This window comes from Diuraphis noxia, unplaced genomic scaffold, assembly GCF_037042655.1.
Source record: "Diuraphis noxia isolate RWA-SAM2 unplaced genomic scaffold, SU_Dnox_SAM2 contig0002, whole genome shotgun sequence".
NCBI classification, from domain to species: domain Eukaryota; kingdom Metazoa; phylum Arthropoda; class Insecta; order Hemiptera; family Aphididae; genus Diuraphis; species Diuraphis noxia.
Genome location: NW_028301712.1, coordinates 68314788 through 68334477, shown reverse-complemented (window position 1 = coordinate 68334477; position 19690 = coordinate 68314788). Strand labels below are relative to the sequence as shown.

The 19690-nt window shown below is 26.4% G+C and overlaps 2 protein-coding genes across 4 annotated transcripts; one reads left to right on the top strand and one right to left on the bottom strand.

Moving 5' to 3' along the window:
• Positions 1–3125: 3125 nt before the first annotated feature.
• On the bottom strand, positions 3126–8956 carry Hpr1 (THO complex 1-like protein Hpr1). Of its 2 annotated transcripts, none has more exons than XM_089220012.1 (14): positions 8629–8956; positions 8452–8568; positions 8309–8388; positions 7855–8156; positions 6686–6781; positions 6487–6619; positions 6065–6170; positions 5742–5962; positions 5540–5669; positions 5297–5463; positions 5075–5224; positions 4307–4457; positions 3740–3982; positions 3126–3408 (listed from the first exon to the last, which is right to left on the bottom strand). In XM_089220012.1, the coding sequence occupies exons 2-14, from the start codon at positions 8485–8487 to the stop codon at positions 3250–3252; spliced, it is 1974 nt and encodes a 657-aa protein (XP_089076138.1). In that variant the 5' UTR covers positions 8488–8568; positions 8629–8956; the 3' UTR covers positions 3126–3249. The 2 variants fall into 2 exon arrangements, with proteins under 2 accessions (XP_089076138.1, XP_089076139.1); XM_089220013.1 differs by having other exon boundaries at positions 8732–8956.
• Positions 8957–9081: 125 nt separating this feature from the next.
• Positions 9082–12196, top strand: Papst2 (adenosine 3'-phospho 5'-phosphosulfate transporter 2). 2 transcript variants are annotated; one of them, XM_089220014.1, is made up of 7 exons: positions 9082–9248; positions 9631–9835; positions 9896–10014; positions 10540–10802; positions 10902–11092; positions 11158–11336; positions 11421–12196. In XM_089220014.1, the coding sequence occupies exons 2-7, from the start codon at positions 9659–9661 to the stop codon at positions 11569–11571; spliced, it is 1080 nt and encodes a 359-aa protein (XP_089076140.1). In that variant the 5' UTR covers positions 9082–9248; positions 9631–9658; the 3' UTR covers positions 11572–12196. The 2 variants fall into 2 exon arrangements, with proteins under 2 accessions (XP_089076140.1, XP_089076141.1); XM_089220015.1 differs by lacking the exon at positions 9082–9248 and adding an exon at positions 9363–9509.
• Positions 12197–19690: the final 7494 nt, after the last annotated feature.

Below are 19690 nucleotides of genomic sequence, written 5' to 3'. Positions count from 1 at the left end.
ATTACTGTCTACTGATATCTGTGCAGTATTGCTGATACGCGGATGTATTAAATATACAATTGTGTAATATCATTGTTCTATGGTAATATCAATATGCTGATACTATAACCTTATCATCGGTTATTTTTCTTATCATTATAGTCAATTTAAAAAAGCGGGTAAGTCGTGTATGTCGCTCTGCTTTACAGTAGGTTACAAGTGGGTTACTGTAATGGATGGAATTAAATTTGAATCCAATGATATTATATCATTGTATACAAAAAACGATTCTGAGCGAAGACGGTTTATCTGTCTAGGATATATTATAGATTATTAAAAATTTTCAAATCTTAGATTTAAAAAGAAAAATTTTTATGAATTTCTAGTTTGAAATAATTTGCGAATTTTCGTGATTTTTACATAATGTTGTCAAAATTCAAACTTTGAATGCTTGTAAAAAAAAAATTGTGACTACGCATTTCTTTTATTTTTCAATTTTTATTGTAAAAATATATTATGAGCCTTGTATTAAAATTTTCAAATCTTAGATATAAAAGGAAAATTTTTATGAATTTCTAGCATAAAATAATTTACGAATTTTAGTGATTTTTACATAACATGTTGTAAAAATTCAAACTTTGAATGCTTATAAAAAAAAATTGTGACTATGAACTTCTTTTATTTTTCAACTTCTATTGTAAAAATATGTTAGGAGCCTTGTATTAAATTTTCAAATCTTAGAATTAAAACGAAAAACTTTTATGAATTTCTATCTAAGATAATTTGAACATTGCCGTAATTTTTACGTATTTAGTCAAAATTTGAACTTTAAATGCTTATAAAAAAAAATCGTGCCTACGAATTTTTATTATTTTTTAACTTCTATTGTTACAATGTGTTAGAAGCCTTGTATTAAATTTTCAAGCTTTTCTACCGAACAAATAAATTTTTATCGATATTTATAGAAAAAAAAACTAAAAAAGTTGAAAAATTAAAATGTCAGTAAACAGCTCAAAACAAATCTAAATATTTTGAAAATTTTATAAAATATATAAAACGCCTATATAAACATTCAGTGAAAATTTAAAGTATCTGCGGTAATTTTTTTTAGAGTTACACCAAAATAAGGAAATCGCTAAAAGTGAAAATCCAAAGTTGTAAAAATTTAAATTTCATGCTCATAAAAATTTAATTTGAATTTCCGGTGGAATTTTTATTTGTGATAAAGATTGAAAAACTTGTAAGGAATCTTTTATTATATTTTTAAATCTTAGATTTAAAAAGAAAATTTTTTATAAATTTCTAGCTTAAAATAATTTGTGAATTTTCGTGATTTTTACGTATTTTGTCAAAATTCAAACTTTGAATGCTTAAAAAAATTGTGACTATGCATTCCTTTTATTTTTCAATTGCTATTGTAACAATATGTTAAGAGCCTTGTATTAAATTTTCAAGCTTTTCTGCCTAACAAATAAATTTTTATCAATATTAATTTTAAAAAAAAACTAATAATGATCGAAAATTTCAAATGCCTATTTATAGTTCAACTTAAGTCGAAAATTTTTTAAAATTGCAGGTGGATAGAATATATTTATATAAACATTCGGTGAAAATTTCATGTATCTATGGTCATTTGTTTTAAAGTTACATCAAAAACCAAAATCGATTTTGTCGAAAAATGAGTATGCGTAAAATTTCCCGTTTTTCCCTTAATTTTTCTCAATTATTTAGAATAGTATTACCCCCCAAAGTACCAACTAGATTCACTTTCTGATCGAACGAGGTACTGAAGTCAAAAATCGAAGCATTTTTACTGCCCCAAAACGTGATGGCAGACACAAAAAAAAAAAAAAAACACACACATCATGGTAAAATCAATACATTCATCGCTCCGCTCAGAATCTAAAATTTGTTTATATAATTTTAGATATATAGATTCACATATTATAGTTTATTACTCAATACCATAGATAAATATATATTCATGTCTTATTTACTCGGAGGCCTGGTGCTTTTAAGGCTATAGTGACACCTGAAGGTCCTGAAGTTTTATATTTTAGGTAAGCTCCGAAATATGGTCCAAAAAACCCCCAAGTGTGTTCCACCTAATTGAGCTAGAATTTGGAAGTATTTAAGTATTATAACGAAAACGATATCAAATTCCAGAACTCGGGATTTCATTATTTAATTATAATTTTCTGTTTGCGTACCTATATGCACTATTTAATATTTTTGTACGACTGTTTTAGGATACAGTGGAAAGGGGGGTGGTCAAAAAAATAGTAACCACATCTGTTATATAAGTCTGCGCACGACTATGATGAATAGTAATATACAAATTTATAAAACAACCCATTGTTAAAAATAAAATATTGCCAAAGAAATAGTTTGTCTCTAAAGCCTTAAGCTTTTTACAATATAGTTTTTCTATATAAACTAAAATACAAGTAAAGGTTTGAAATTTATATTTTTTGAAAAGCATGTCATACCTGCATGCATTGTCTCTGCCTGAATAAAATTAATTTTCTAATTAACAAAATGTAAAAAAAAGAATTATCTAGTCTATGACATATGTTTTTTTTATTAAGCTGAGTTATGAGAATTTTAAAAATAAAAATTGTTTGTAAACTTGCGCGTATGGCTACATGGCGCCCTCCTAAATCCTAATCAAATAAGTAACTTTTTAATAACATTATACCGTAATTAAGTAATTACCATTGTTACCAAAAGTACTGTATCACAGTAATTATTGAAATGACGGTATACCTATATTTATTAGAGATTATTTTAATATGATCATAATTTCATAACATTAAAATATTATAATATTGTTGTCATCTGTAATCTAATATTTTAATAATCGGTACAAAAACAACTATTTTAATAATATAAATTCACCAAGATCCAGTATTTGCCTAGGTATATTTTTTTGGTAATTATCGAGGTACCGTATTTTCATCAATCAATGAAAATATTGTATAACTGGTAACCTCTGGTAAGTACCTTATACAGGCATCGAAATTTGAAATACCACCAGCTCTAAAATAAACCTTGGAAATTTTGATTTTGGTTCTTTCATAGTACTTCAAAACATCTTGTACAATTACACCTGCAGTAAAAATTTTGATTTGGGGCATAAAACTTAGTACTATTTTATTAATTTATTGTTGTGAAATATAGATTTAAAAATAAATACAGTCAAATTATTCTTATGAGTCTTTTAAATACAAAATTATTTTGAATGTAGTAAATATACAATAAAATTCTATATTAGGATTTAAGGATATTAGCAGCTTCAATTAATTGAATTTCTTCTAAAATATAAATAAGGTTTTCAGGCTTAGGATTTTCTGCATCTTCAACCCACACTTCTAGTAAATATGTGGCTTGATCTAAAGGTGTTGTTTTTATTGTTTTCACAAACTCAATCTAAAAAAAAATCATTATTAAGATTACACAACATAGTAGTATTAGAAATAATGTATTATTTTTAGTTTAACCAACTGTTTTATAAGAAAACAACATTTATGGCTATGAAGCACATTTAATTGCGTGTGTGTGTGTGTGTGTGTGTGTGTGTGTGTGTGTGTGTGTTGAGTTTTATATTACATTACATAGAATGATACTCAACATCTATGACACACATGCACATTAATATAAAAATAAAATAAATAAATAATAAGCTAAGCCTCAATAGTTTTGAGAAAGCATATAATACACACCCACACACATATAAAATTAAAAATGTTTTTCAAATTACCTCATCTGGTTGGTAGCCAAGTTTTTCAGCAAGGATATTCCATTTATCTCCTATCGCAGCTGCAACTTGTTCAATAATTTGTTTAGGAATCTTATTTTTATCTTCTAATTCAATATTATTTTCGTTTTCATTCTCATCTTGAATTCCTTCCGAAATATCAACTTCTTCTGATTCAATTACAGATTCTTTTTTAAATTCTTTATTATTTGGGGACACATGCTTATCTGAACCTTGGTTGATGGACTAAAAAAATATTTAAAATTATGACATCAATTATATGCTAAATGACACCAATTGCTGTAATGTGAATTGCTATTAAATGCACTAAAATTAGGTCAATGTTACAATGAAACTTTTTAGTATTTATTAACCTCTTCTATATGAATTATTTCAAAAACACATGCAATTCATACCCTGATAAAATAATTTTACAATTTTTATGTTTTTTTTAACCCTAATCTTTTAGCGATAAGGTAAGTATACTCAAATGATACTCAGTGAATGTGTTAATTATTAAAATATTAAGTATGTATTAAATAATAAATGTCACATAAGTATTATACTCACTATTTTTTCTTTGCTCATTGTTTTTTTAATCATATTTTCTAAGTATTCAGACAATTTATGTATAGGATTATTGCTTTGAGCAAAAAAATGTGGACTTTTACGAGCTAATAGTCTTAGTGCACGCCATCCAAAGTTGCCATCATTTACTTTTCTAAAACAAAAATAAATAGATTTAATATAAACTATAAATCAAATGTTAAGAGAACGGTACACCCGTATGTGTTGTTGCTGTCTTACAAGTACATAACATAGCAAATTTTGCACTCATCATATCACGTTTTAGCTCCATTAGTTTAAAATTTAGAATGAAATGACCTTTTATAAAATTTGAAGGTAACATTATTATGAAAGGCTTCTCATAGGATTTTAATTATATTTTAAGTTTAAAGCAAATTATGAGTATTTTAAAATTGTAAATTGTTTGAATATCTTAAAATACTCATAACTCGGTTTAAAATTAAAATAGAATTAAAAGCCTATGAGAAGCCTTCCACAATAATGTTACCATTAATTTTTTATAAGACGCCAACTCACTCTAAATTTTAGACTAACAGATTTAAACGTGATCTGCTGAGCGTAAATGTTGGTATATTATGTACTTGTAGGATAGAGACAACAAATACGTCATACAAGTGTAGTGTCCTCTAAAGCAAAATCAACAATTAAGAAAATGATTATTACTCAAATAGTGAAAAGTGATTAGAGCACAAGATACTAGAACAAATATAAATAGTACCATACAATATAATTAATAAATTGTTGAATTACTTATATTGATTTTCAATACACAATTCTGGATCCAATTGCTCAAATGCTTCCTGGAAAAATGAATCAAATGACGGTAAAAAATCTCGTTCTGGTCCTTTACAAGCTTCTAAATTATCTGGCTTAAAATTCCATAGCTTGGTTAATTCAGGGCTTAAAATAAAATAAAATTCAGAAACATTAAGCATCACATTGATTTGAATAAAAAATGTAATAATGACTTACTCTCCTAAAAAAACTTTGTTATTAGCAGTCATATTCTTTATAACATCCCCTAAATTTCTTCGAAGTCTTCGTTTGGGTGCGGGCATATCACTTTGATCACTAGTAGGTAGTCTTTTAGTTACTTCTGGACAACCATCATTTTTCCATTTATTCCATTGTTCTTCTCTCTAATAGAAAATATATTATGATAAATTTTTAGTTATGCAAATTAGAATACCAGATATAAGGTGGATAGCATTATACCTGTAATATATTCTTTACTACTTCAGAAAATCTGACACCATCAGGTGGTGTATTATTAATTAGTTCATAAATAGTAGCAATAGAATTTTTTATCCATTCTTGTTGTTCTGGTTTAATCTTGAAATTATCACTAAAATCAAAAGTTGTAAATTAATTAACAAATAGTTAGATTTACTTAAATTTTCATGATTTTCAAACTAACAGTTTAAATTTAACAGGAGCATCCAAATACTGGAAAAGCAATAAAAATTGTATAAGAATGTAACGCCTAAAATTTACATCACTTAATTGCAATTCCAATAATTTTTGATTTGTCAAATATTTTGGAAAGTAATGTATATTTTGTTCAGTACTTTCACTATCCATTCTGTTAACATGTTCCAACTTATGACTTTGAAAAATTGAAAATATGAAGTCTGTATGCTAAATCAAAAACATTATAATTATTTATATAGACATGGTAAATAGACTTTTGCAATAGTAATGTTAATATGTAAGTGATTAGATTATTCAAAATATACTTACAGAGATAAACAATTTCCAATGTTCTGTTTTGTAACATTGATTAGGATTCCTAAAGTAATCTTGCAATGACCAAAATTTTAAATAAAGGTTTTTATCAACATTAACTCTGTAAAAATTATTATAAGTTTAAATTATTTTACTTAACAGAATATACCTACATACTAAAACTAATCACTAAGGTTTAAGCTAATTTAAATTAAACATTTGTTAAGTTTATAAAAATATATTACTTTAATTATTTACTTCTTGAATGTAAAATTTTCTAAGAACGGCATTTAATTAACACAAAAATTATAATTATAAAATATTTTAGTATTACTATACACAATTAATGAATTTTAGTAGGCATATTTGTATTTTTCAAAAAGGTTTATCCCATTTATTATGTATAAATAAATGATATATATAGCTTAAATTCGTACTTTTCAATTACAATATCTGATTTAGCTTCATCTTCAGAAATTAAATCTGGCGTATATTCCGTTTGATCAAAATTATTTTCATTCAAATATTCAGTTACATTTTCTAAATTAAATTCACTTACAATGTTTAGACCTGAAGTAAAAAAAAAAAAATTAAATTAATAATTACAATGAGTTTAAATATCAAGAATTTATTTACCTGAACGTTCAGAAAAAGGAAAAAATTTGGCCAAAAATAATAAAATACGCCCACAAAAGACTGTATTCCGTGATCTAGATAAACGACGTAAGAGATCTAAAATAAAAAATAAAAATCATAATTTATGAAATACTTTTGCAATAGAAATATAAAACACAAAGTAAAACATTTATGCTCTATAAATTTAAAATTTAATACTGCATAATAATTAACATAATATATGGTATTATATTATTGATTAATATTCCTATTTTATGCTTTATTTAATCTTACTTAATATTTAAATGATTATTAGATACTTCATATATAGTAAATAATAATAGTTATTATACATTTAGTATTTCTTAGCATTTTGGACATTAAACAATTAAAAATTCCAATACTTGATTATTTATCTGAATTATTTGACACTATAATTTAAATGATTCAACGTTTTATCAGAGACTGATTTTATATTAAAATTATATATTCATAAATTATAAATATTGATTGATACATGTTATTTATTCCATAAAAATGATTTGTTTTCTGAATAATTTCTTAGACTTTCCTCATAATTATTAACTGTAGTTTATATTTTTTTTTTTATTTGAAAACAAATATTTTCCTTTTCACTTAAACAAAATGATCCCTTTAGCAATAATTTCCTACGAGCAATTCTGCTGAAAATAAGTTTTTTTTTTAGAAAGTACTTCAGAATTGTTCACAACAGGGGCGTAATTAAGGGGGGGATGAGGAGGATATATCCCCCCCAGAGCCTATATAATGTGTATATTTATATATTAATTTGAAGCTTATGGAATTATATGTTTTATCGTGCTGACATCACGACGAAATATATTAAATATAATTAATATCAGGAAATCTATAAATTATTATTTAATTTAAAAGTAAATTTTAATTCTAATATATTCAAAATTTACATTTTGAAGAAATTATTATAATATTGTATAGGTACTAAATTGTGTAGAATTTTAAAGCACATTTATTAATACATTTTGTGTACATATATATTAGTTTAAGAATTTTTGATGAAATAGTTTTCCCAGATATTGTACTTGAAAATCTAAGTATTTTGTGTGGAAAAAAATGTTTATCCCCCCTAAGACAAATTCCTAATTACGCCACTGGTTCACAACATATAAATAAAATTAAAAATTAAATATTACCATTGCACATTCGCAATAAATTGTTCTTGCATGCCATAAAAAATTGTGGTTCCTTAAGAACATTTACATTAGATTCTACATGATCAAATATTTTTTCACAAACATCCATAGTAGTCACATCAAACATATCTGATAATATGACTACTGGCATTATAGCAGTACACATTTCATTCCGTACAAGTTCAATTGTAAATGATGTCCACATCTTACAAACATCATATAAATTTGACGGCTTTGATAATACTATGTCTAAAACATAGCACCTTAATACTTGATCTAATATTGAACGTCTATCTGCATCACTAATCAAACAACAAAAAAAAATTGTCTTAAATATTAAAAATCATTTCAGTTACTAATTAGATTTGAAAAAAATAAATATAATATTTTTCATGAAAATATTTACAATTGACATTATTCAATTTATTCTATGTTATATTCTAAAATGAATTACCTAAGATTGAAATAATTGTTTTCATGAACAATTTTTTTAATAGAAGTAATTGTTGTAGTATTTGGTTCTATCAGAATATTCTAAAACATAAAAATACATCACTAAGTATTAATTAAATTATTTCCCAATAAAAATGTAGTTACCTTTAATTCTTCACGAAATTTACTGACAGACATCATAGTCTATTGTATGGCTTGGCCTCGGATAGTTAGGTAAAGATTGTATTACAATAAAATTGATATTGTATAATTTAAACACACCTTAAAACAAAATAATAAATTATTTGAATATTATTTGAATTTAAAAATATATGTACTTACTATCAAAATATAAAAATAGTAAAAACTATCATTAGTTATAAATACTAATATTTTACTACTAGTATTAATTATAAATGGTAGTTTATATAATCAATGGTAGTACCTATATAGTATATTGTAATTATCAAAAATACAACATTGAAATCGGAAATTCGGCTTCCGGTAAGCGATGTATTGTAAAACAAACTAAACAATATTTTACCAATTAAATATTAATTGATTGTTTATACAACGGACTTACGGACTGCAAGTCTACACTTTACAAACACAAAAAAAAAATTAAAAAATGTTTAAAACTGTCTAACTACTACAGTAGTACAGTACTACACTACTACACCGTTTTATCTACATCGTGATGTAAATTACGGTGCTTGTTGCTTACCAGTAAGTTACCACCACGATTAAATTGTGGTTACCACGAAGTAAATATGATAAGGTGATTCCAGTGGTAAAATCATAGACATATTATCCATGAGTACAAAATGTACAATTCATGTTCATCTTCATCCTACCGTCAGCTATTGGATTTTGAAATTTTGATATTTGAGTTGGCGACTGTTATCTATTTAATATTTATCCGCCTATTCGCCCAGATTTTTCCACAGACTTCTATAATAGAAGTAAGTATAGATGTCTGTGGATTTTTCACATAATACATAGAATATTGATAGTAATACAACATTTAACAATTTAACATTAACGTGACAAAATAATGTAATATAAAATATTGTATTTGGTATAATACTCAATATTTCGTCACTGCCATAAATTAATAGTTGAATACTCAAATTATATTATATATTTCTTAATTTGTTTGTTTACTTGTAAACACAAATTTCATTTACAACAATGTCTAATTAAATGAGTATTTTTTATTAGAGGTACCTTAGAGTATAATTTAAATTATTCATTAGAGTAATTGTTATTCGTTTCTATACCTAACAATTGTTAATAGTAAAAATGTAAAATATTTAAAATTATTAATGTTTTTGTCCTATCTAGGGTAAATGTGTGACATTTGTGTAATTGAATGGAAACCAAAATTTACATTAATGATTCTGGTAATACAGAATTATTACCTAATAAAGAAGAAGAATCATCAAGGAAACTTCTGTGGGTTGATATCAGTCATTTTTCTGAACTGTGGCAATTTTTAATTTGTTCATTTGTTGTGTTTATTTTTTTTATTCCGTATGGATACCTTCAGGTAAATTGTATTTTATAATTTAATTTAATTTGTCCATATATTTAAATATCAAATTTTTAGGAAGCTATATTTGCAATTAAAGGTTTTAAGCCATTTGGATGGTACTTAACATTGGTACAGTTTTTTAATTATTCAATATTTGGATTAATAGAGAGTCAATTCAATCGTAGACAACGAAGGTAATTAGATAAAAATAAATATTACTTAACCAAATTTGAAGAACTCAAATTTCTTCCTATTAATGTAAATTTAATATGTAGTGAATAATTTTTTTTAATAGAGAATGAAAAATGTTTGTAGTTTATAATCCACACCGCATTTTTTTTTTAGAAAATCAGTTTTTTCCCACTTTGATATAATAGTGATTAAATCATTATACATTGTATTTATTCAATGTCAGTCATATGATTTATTAAGATAATATTAAATAATGAAAGGTATTAACATTTAGACCCAATTAAATTATAATTAAACTTTAAAGGGTTATGAAAAATATACATTGTAATCAGTAAGCATGTATATTAGAATGACTTTAATAAACAAATATTTTTTCATTTTTGAAAACCAAAATTATCAGAAATTTAGGAATATGTTATATGTATATTCATAATTTATTATTTTTTTTATTAATAATAAAAAAACAATATTTATAATATTTGAAATCTATTAATTATTATTTTTTATTTTACGATAATTGTTTTCAGGATACCATTGGTCTTGTATCTTTTACTGGGACTGATATTATTAGGTTCAATGGGGTTTTCAAATGCCTCACTTGGTTACTTAAATTACCCAACACAAGTTATATTTAAGTGTTGCAAACTGATACCAGTTATGATTGGTGGAATATTAGTACAGCAAAAAGTATATAAAGTTATTGATATAGTAGCAGCATCATGCATGTGTGCAGGATTGATATTATTTACTTTAGCTGACAATAAAGTTTCGCCAGATTTCAATATTATAGGTGAATTGTATTCTTATTTCATACTTATATTTTATACTAGGTACCTTGTTAATATTAATTTAACAAATTATATTGTTTCATATTCTTTTCTCTTTTTAGGTATAATTTTGATAAGTTCTGCGTTATTTTGTGATGCACTTATTGGTAATTTCCAAGAAAAAATGATGAAAAAACATAATGCATCTAATGCAGAAATTGTTTTATATTCCTACTTTATTGGATTCATATATTTGTTATTTGTATTGTTAGTGAGTGGACAACTAAGAGATGGAACAGAATTTTGCATTCAGGTTGAAATATAGAAATTAATTTTAAGTTATATTCCTATATTGTTTTAAATTTTTTCTATTAGTAGAATCCAGTGAGTTATATATACATATTTTTCTTTTCACTCTCTGGATTTTTTGGAGTTCAAGCTGTACTTGCTTTGATAAGAACTTGCGGTGCTTTAGTTGCTGTAACTGTGACTACGTGTCGGAAAGCTGTAACAATAGTGATATCATTTTTATTGTTCTCAAAGCCATTTACGTTTCAGTAAGAAAATTTTATATTTATAAATATCATAAATTGAAACTATATATTAATTAATATTTTATTAATTCTATTTTTATTTTTTAGATATGTTTGGGCTGGATTACTTATTGTGTTAGGAATTTATTTAAATGTTTTAGGAAAAACAAATAATTTTGACTTCAAAATGTTTTTAATGAACTTGAATAAAATATTTGGAAATTTAAGAAAGAGAAGAAAATCACCAATGATTGTTTGATTTCTATTTTCTAAAACAATTAATTATTTAAATTGAATAGAATATAACCAAGTATTATTGTTATTCAATTTTTTATATTATATAAATTTGGTAGAATTTTAAGTATAAAAAGTCTATTTAATTGATTCATTGTCTAATTAATAAAATTGATAATAATTCAAATTTGAATATATTTATATGCCACTAATGTATAATATAAAAAATCGCTATGTATAATTTTAGAATTCATGATAAAATTAATTCTTATGATAGATGGTTAAACTGTGAAGTATTTCAGTAACCAGGCTTATTGGATTCAGGGACGGCGCAAGGGGGGGGGGCAATCGGGGCAGTACCCTCCAAAATCTGCTATGCTTTTTCTACGCTGTTGACATCACGGACGTTGGATAGGCCTGCTCAGTAACTAATGAAACGGCAACCGCACCCGCTGTCCGGCTGGTGAAAATATACATTGTAATCAGTAAGAATGTATATTAGAATGACTTTAATAAACAAATATTTTTTCATTTTTAAAAACCAAAATTATTAGAGAAATTTAGGAATATGTTATTTGTATATTCATAATATTTTTAGATCTATTAATTATTATTTTTCATTTTACAATAATTATATTGTTTTCAAGATACCTCTGGTCTTGTATCTTTTACTGGAACTGATATTATTAGGTTCAATGGGGTTTTCAAATACCTCACTTGGTTACTTAAATTACCCAACACAAGTTATATTTAAGTGTTGCAAACTGATAACAGTTATGATAACTACAAATTTAAGCTCAACAGATCATATTTAGCTCCGTTAGTTTAAAAATTAGAGTGAATCGACCTATTATCAAACTTGATGTTAAGAAAATTATCCATGTTGTTAATATGTGGATTTGTAGCAACATTATATGTATATAAAAAGCGTAAATTAAAAATGCTCATAATTTCCTTAACAACTAAGTTAACCTAACATGGTATTCGAAACTCCATATTTTCAATAGGGACTGCGGCCGCCTAGCAGCCATGCATTGGCACCTATGGTTTTTCGTATACAATTATATTTTATTATTGAATTAAAATGTAATACTATCTATTACAGTAACTAACTTGTAAACTGCTGTATAGCATAGCGACATTCACTTACCTGATGTTTTCTAGTAATATTAATAAAAAAATTGTATTCGATCAATAAACTTGAAACGCGTTCGTGCTAAAAAAATTTCCCATCCCCGGTTCTCACACAAGGAAAAGCTGTAGAAATCACTGAAACTTTGGATGAAACTAATTTTAAAGCATCTAGTGGATGGCTCAAAAAATTTCACAAACGTCACGATGTAGTGATCACGTCGCCTACAGGTATCAGTAGTCAAGGATGATGTTTGGAAGGTGACTCTTGAGTTAATTACACAACGTAGAATTCTTCTTAATTAGATTAATTGTTTATTTATTGTGGTAAAACATATATTTATTTATAACATGAAAGCTGAATGTAAGTTAAGTATTCTGAATGATTAGAATTAATTCGGTTTGACTCGAATATTTTCTAAGTTCAAAATATTGTTTATAAGAATTTTTCTAAGTCCAATGAATTAAATTAAACAACAGACTGGCGTGAAGGTGCTCTGGCTAGTCTGGTCAAGTCGCGTCTGAATACAGGCCGTTTCGGGGTCTCTTATATAGTGCTACCCTCTAACTCCCCATAGTCTACTTGCTCTTGTCGCTGCTCTCACGGATGTGGTATACTTATCTAGATTGACGGAAATGCCACTCGCCCACGTACGAGCTAAATGCGCATCCCATGCAGCCAGTGGCGGCCTGGGTTCATTTTTTTTAGTCGGTTAGAATTTAAAAAGGCCCCTGACCAATAAGATTAATAGCAAATGTGCAAATGCAAATGGCTATGGGCCTTTTTACATTTTTAAAGATACCTAATCATTTTGAAGTTCTACTACCCCCCCTCTTCCAAAAAAATGTATAATATGTAACTATTTTTGTAAGTACCTTATTTAGGTTTCAATTAACTTTACCCCTTTGGCTAATACGACTATCTAACACGATTTAAGATAATATCTACAAACTAAGTTATTTATGAACATTTAAAATAATATAATCTCAATCGGGTAATGGCTCTGGCTGTAAGGGCCCATTTAGCCAAAGGCCCAGTCGGCGATCGCCGACTCGCCGACCTGGCCAGGCCGCCACTGCATGCAGCTACAGACCTCGATAATTTATATTATTATTAACATTATTATTATGTCAAAATATACATTATAATATTACATTATAACATTGGTTCTTGGAACTTTTGTATTGATGCATAACCCCACATCCTGTGCACACCTATCAACGATCTTTTATGGTCGTCTAACCACATGAATTCGTGTTGCCCTAACGTTAATGATTTTCACGAAATGCTTTCTCTCTTATAATTATTACAAAGTTGGTCGCACCCTACCCTATCTTGGTTCGGCTGGTACCTAGTTGACCGTGAACTAGACAATGCGGGACGCTAGTCCATAGCAACAACATTGTTTATAAAGTGGAGAAAGTACTAAAGTAGTTTTGTTGACAATGATATTGTGAACGACTGAAATAGTAAATGATTCGAAATGTGTGAAGGGTTTGTTTCAAAAAAATTTTTAATTTAGATGAAACTGGCCTATTATTTTGTGCTTTACCCGATAAAACAATATATCTCAAAGGCTAGAACTGCAGTGGTGGAAAAATAAGTAAAGAATGAATTATAGTTATGTTGTGTGTTAATATGGAGGGTGATTTTGAAACACTTTTGATGATTGGAAAGGCGTTAAAACCTTAAGACCCCGGTGTTTTAAGAATATAATCATCAACGATCTTTAAATGACGTGGAAGGCTAACCTGTAAAGCTTAGATGACAAGTTTCAATAAAAGAATGGTTTTCGAATTCCAATAGAAAAATGCAAGACTGAAACCAAAAGGTTATTTAATATAAAGGTCTTTTTCTTGATAATGCGACTAGTCATCCTCATTCGAATTTACAGAATGTAAAACTCGAATTCTTTCCACCAAACGTAACTTCAACACGTAATTTCATGTGTAGATAGCGAAAATATAAAAAAACCGAATGTGAAGGTTCTTAAAGTACCTATATTTATGTGGACTACAGCGGCTATCAAAAAAATAAATAGGGAAACAGTCACTAAATGTTTTATAAAAGCTGCGTTCCCGGGGTCTGATAATATTTGTAACTTAACATAATAAGTAGAGGATCTGAATAGTGAGTTATCGCAACTACCTTCAACAATATGTCCAACAAATGCACAAGGCTATTCTTCTATAGACGAATGCTTACTAACTGAAGACTTATAATTGAACATTGAAGGAACAGTCAATGATGGCATGAGTGAAAATGAAAAACATGACGTAGAACAAAAAGAAGATAGTACAGACGGTGTAGACGAAGAAAAAATAACGCTCAAAAAAGCATTGCAGTTAGCGAATAGGCTGGAGAAATTTTGCTCATTAAGAGTGATGCAGTTTCATTGTCATTAGTTAACCAACTTCAGTCTAATTTTGAGAATATTGTAATACAAGAAAAAACAAACAAAAATTTCAGATTTTTTATGAATATGATAATGATGAGCTGACAAACCGTTGAAGAAATTGCAGAATGTTCCTCATCAAGTCACCTGCCTGAAAAATGATTATATGTACTATATTTTTATTTTATATATTGTTATTCGTTTAAAAATCGGGAACCTACTTAAACTTTAGACTTATAAAAGTACCTATTCTACATATTTAAGTATCACCAGTAATCAATAGATAATACATTTCCTTATATTAAATATATAATATATTTAAATATGTATAGATAATAAATACGAAATACCCAATGTATAACTTGCTTTTTGACCGGTCTTTGGACTAGATAATACCTATAGGAAGTAGGTATTATTGGTTAGTTATTCCTATTATTGCTTCATACAATTATAATAACATAGATAAGATTAAAAGAGAAAAGGAATACCTATATCTCAATTTAGAATTAAAATATATTAAGATAAATATTAAAATAAGGTAGGTGTATTTTACAACTTTTATTACAGTAGAATGTTGTTAAGTATTTATTTTTTAGAATTTAAAATAAAAATGGGTTGTTGCCAATTGGCCACAGTAATAATTGTGAATTTCACAATGTATTAAAATAACTTGTGGCTTATGTAACCTGCATTTACCTGCTGTCTTTTAAGTTGTAATTACAGGAAATTGATACCTGAGTTAATACTATACCTACGAGCATAATTTCACATTTTATTAATTACCTATAATGAATTAAAATTGTATATATTTTGTTAATTGTAATTCAAATAATAAAAATTATACCTATCTACCTTTTTACTATTTTGTAGACTACATTATATACTATACTATCATAATAATATGTTCTAAAACGGTTTTCTGTTGTGAAAACAATTTCATGCTTATATATTATTGGTAAATTAATTAAATAACCATGTAAAACCCACAGGCGAAATAAAAATATGAAAGTCCTACACAGGCTGTAATAATCATAATGTCTTGTTAAGTTTATAATTGGCTGTTGGTTGACATAAAATTAATTGCTGAAAATATGCCACCTACTTTAGTTAATAGTTAATATAAAATATAGACTATGACCTAAATAGGGCCTAAAAAAAGCACAGGGATTGAACCCAGAATAATATAGGTATTAGTGGTATTACTGAAAAGCTGGGCAAGTTACCTTACACTTAGATAGTTAAAGACTTAAGTTGATTTTTTTTTTATTAATTATAATACGACATTCCTAGCCTATAAGGGTATCTACATCTATGGATAAATAACATTAATTTTTTCGACTAATTTTAACATGATAATATAAGTAATTAATATTACAATAATTAAGAGCGATAATTACAGTAGTGACAACAGTTATTTAATAGCATGATCGTGCGGGCGACCGCGTTTTAGACGTCTTTGAGGTGGTGGACGTATGTGTAAATTGAAGTGTATTGAGCCAGTTGATTTTTGGAATGAAGTATGGAAATTTTCAGCAAGAGCTTTTATATGATCTTTAATTTTGATGATTCGGAGGTCTTTATGTAGATTTTCGTTGCGTATGAACCATGGTGCGTTAGTTATTATTCTTAATACTTTGTTTTGGAAAATTTGTATTTTTTTTAAGTGTGTCGCTGAGCAGTTGCCCCAGATAGGACAAGCATAGGTAATTAGCGAGCGTAATAATTGCTTGTAAATTAATATTGAGCATTTTTTTTGTTTAACTGATTTTTTGTTTAGGATATGGAATAGCATTGAGAGGCGCTGGTATGCTTGTTTGCTTGTTGTAATTTAGAAGCTATGTGAGGCCCCCAGGTTAACCTCTTGTCTAGCGTGACACCAAGGTACTTGACAGAAGACTGCCAAGGTATGGAATCGTTACCGAATCTTAGAGGTGGTAGAGTGGAATAGCAACGTAAGCTAAAAATGACTGAAAAAAAATCCACGAAAAAAAACCCAAGAAAAAAGATCCAGTGAAAAAAAAAGCCAAATTACAATAATTAAATATATATCAATTAAAATTAAAGTATTAAATTAGGTATTATTTAAAAATAGTTTACACATTATTGGTCATATTGTATACATATATATATTAATTATTAATACACAGGTTATATGTTATTATTTATGATTCATAGTAATAATTATAATTTAGATTCTAAATAGCAATGAATGTGTTTATTTTATCAAACAAAAAGTTTAAATTAAAAAAAAAGCGAGTAAGTGGGTATCACTCTGCTGTACATTGGGGGTGGACCTCTGACTAGGGTAGGTTAAATTTGAATGATAGTTATCATTGTATACGAAAAACGATTCTGAACGGAGACGGTTTAACGGTCTAGAATCTAGGATATATAATAGATTATTAAAAATTTTCAAATTTTAGATTTAAAAAGAAAATTTTTTACGAATTTCTAGCTTAAAATAATTGGCGAATTTTCGTGATTTTTACGTATGTTGTCAAAATTAAAATTTTATAGCATGTAAAAAAAAATTGTGGCTATACCATTTCTTTTATTTTTCAACTGCTATTGTAAAAATATTTTAGGAGCCTTGTATTAAATTCTCAAATCTTAGAATTAAAAAGAAAAACTTTTATGAATTTCTATCTAAGATAATTTGAACATTGCCGTAATTTTTATGTATTTAGTCAAAATTTGAACTGTAAATGCTTATAAAAAAAATTTGTGACTATATATTTATTTTATTTTTCAACTGCTATTGTAAAAGTATGTTAGGAGCCTTGTATTAAATTTTCAAGTCTTAGATTTAAAAAGAAAAACTTTTATGAGTTTCTATCTAACATAATTTGAATATTGCCGTAATTTTTACGTATTTAGTCAAAATTTGAATTTTAAATGCTTGTAAAAAAAAATCGTGCCTATGTATTTTTAATATTTTTCAACTGCTATTGTTGCAATGTGTAAGGAGCCTTGTATTTAATTTTCAAATCTTAGATCTAAAAAGAAAATTTTTTATGAATTTCTATCTAAGATAATTTGAAAATTGCCATAATTTTTACGTATTAAGTCAATATTTGAACTTCAAATGCTAATAAAAAAAAAATTGTGCCTATGTATTTTTATCATTTAATAATAACAATATATATTAATAATAATAATATTTAATAATCACTATAAGAATAGCTATGAGGAACTTTGTATTAAATTTTCAAGTATTTTGATAGGGCCAAAAAAATTTATCGACACTTCAAAAGAAAATTTTCAGAAAAATTGAAAATTTCAGTTGTATAAACATCTCAAAAAAAGTCGAAATATTTTGAAAATTAATTCATGTAAAGAAAATGCCAATCTAAATAACTTGTGAAATTTTCAATTATCTACGACTTATACTTTTTGAATAATTACAAATATTTAAAATCGTTTGAGGATAAATCGTTATCGTTACGCTTTTTCTTAAAAATTTAAAATTCAAACGCACTTAACATTTTTACTATAATGATGTTTCGAGTTTTCTCTATAGCTACTTGAATGAAAACTTATGGAAAACTTAGTGTTGTATTTTTAATCTTTAGTTATAAACAAAAAAAAGTTTATAATTTTTCAACTTCAAAATTATTTGCAAATATTTGCGTTTTCGACAGATTTCGTAAAAATTTAAACTATAAACGCTTATAAAAAAAATTGTGTTTAACGATTTTTAATTTTTTTCAGCTATAATGACAACAACTCATAAGGAACCTTGTATTAAATTTTCAAGTTTTTTTGGTTATCCAACATTTTTTTATCGGCACTTAAAAAAAAAATTGAAAATTTCAGTGGTCTATAAATAACTCAAAAAAAAGTCAAAAATTTGTGAAAATTAAACTGTATATTGATAACACTAACATAAACATTTGTTGAAAATTTCAAGTATTTACAGTGATTAGTTTTTGAATTACAACCATATAAAAAAATCGATTTGTTCGAAAACTGGTTTTGCGTAAAAATTCCTGTTTTTCTGTCATTTTTTTTTTTGTTTTTCTTGATTTTTTTGAAAACTATTGGAAAATGTTTACTTTTCACCAAGGATATTCACTTTTACATCGGAAACCACCCCCAAAGTTTGAAATTGAAACATTATTTCGACTAGTTATGCTGTACACTGACACACAAAAAAAAAAAAACACATAATTATAAAATCAATGTATTCATCACTTCGTTCAGAATCTAATATATATAAATTCATTCATTTCAAGATAGCACGTATTTCATACTGCAACATGTACATTGTACATTGTACATTTAAAAAAGAATCACCGTATACAAAGTATATACATTATATATGCTGTACCTCTATATTTTAACGTTATACCTTTATAAATAATCCACATTGTACTTAATAGTCAAAATGTTGTCTAGCACCTAATTTAATGTTTACATTGTACAATATGCCAATAACCTTAGTTGTTGCAGCTTAAATTTAAAAAAAAAAAAAAAACATTATATTTATACATATTATCTAGGGTGTAAGAAATCAATTGATTTCAAGATAATATCCACAAAATATTATATTATTTTTATTCAATGTATATTATAATATTAACAATTATATATATAAATACGGGCAATACAGTATGA

What these genes read in the sequence shown, in the direction of transcription:
- Papst2 (XM_089220014.1), top strand. Translation starts at nt 9,659, where the DNA reads ATGGAAACCAAAATTTACATTAATGATTCTGGTAATACAGAATTATTA. An exon ending in TTCCGTATGGATACCTTCAG is followed by an intron (nt 9,836 to 9,895) that starts GTAAATTGTATT and finishes TCAAATTTTTAG; the next exon opens with GAAGCTATATTTGCAATTAA. An exon ending in GCCAGATTTCAATATTATAG is followed by an intron (nt 10,803 to 10,901) that starts GTGAATTGTATT and finishes TTCTCTTTTTAG; the next exon opens with GTATAATTTTGATAAGTTCT.
- Hpr1 (XM_089220012.1), bottom strand. Translation starts at nt 8,487, where the DNA reads ATGATGTCTGTCAGTAAATTTCGTGAAGAATTAAAG. An exon ending in GCTCCTGTTAAATTTAAACT is followed by an intron (nt 5,670 to 5,741) that starts GTTAGTTTGAAA and finishes TTTTGATTTTAG; the next exon opens with TGATAATTTCAAGATTAAAC. An exon ending in TAGTAAAGAATATATTACAG is followed by an intron (nt 5,464 to 5,539) that starts GTATAATGCTAT and finishes ATTTTCTATTAG; the next exon opens with AGAGAAGAACAATGGAATAA.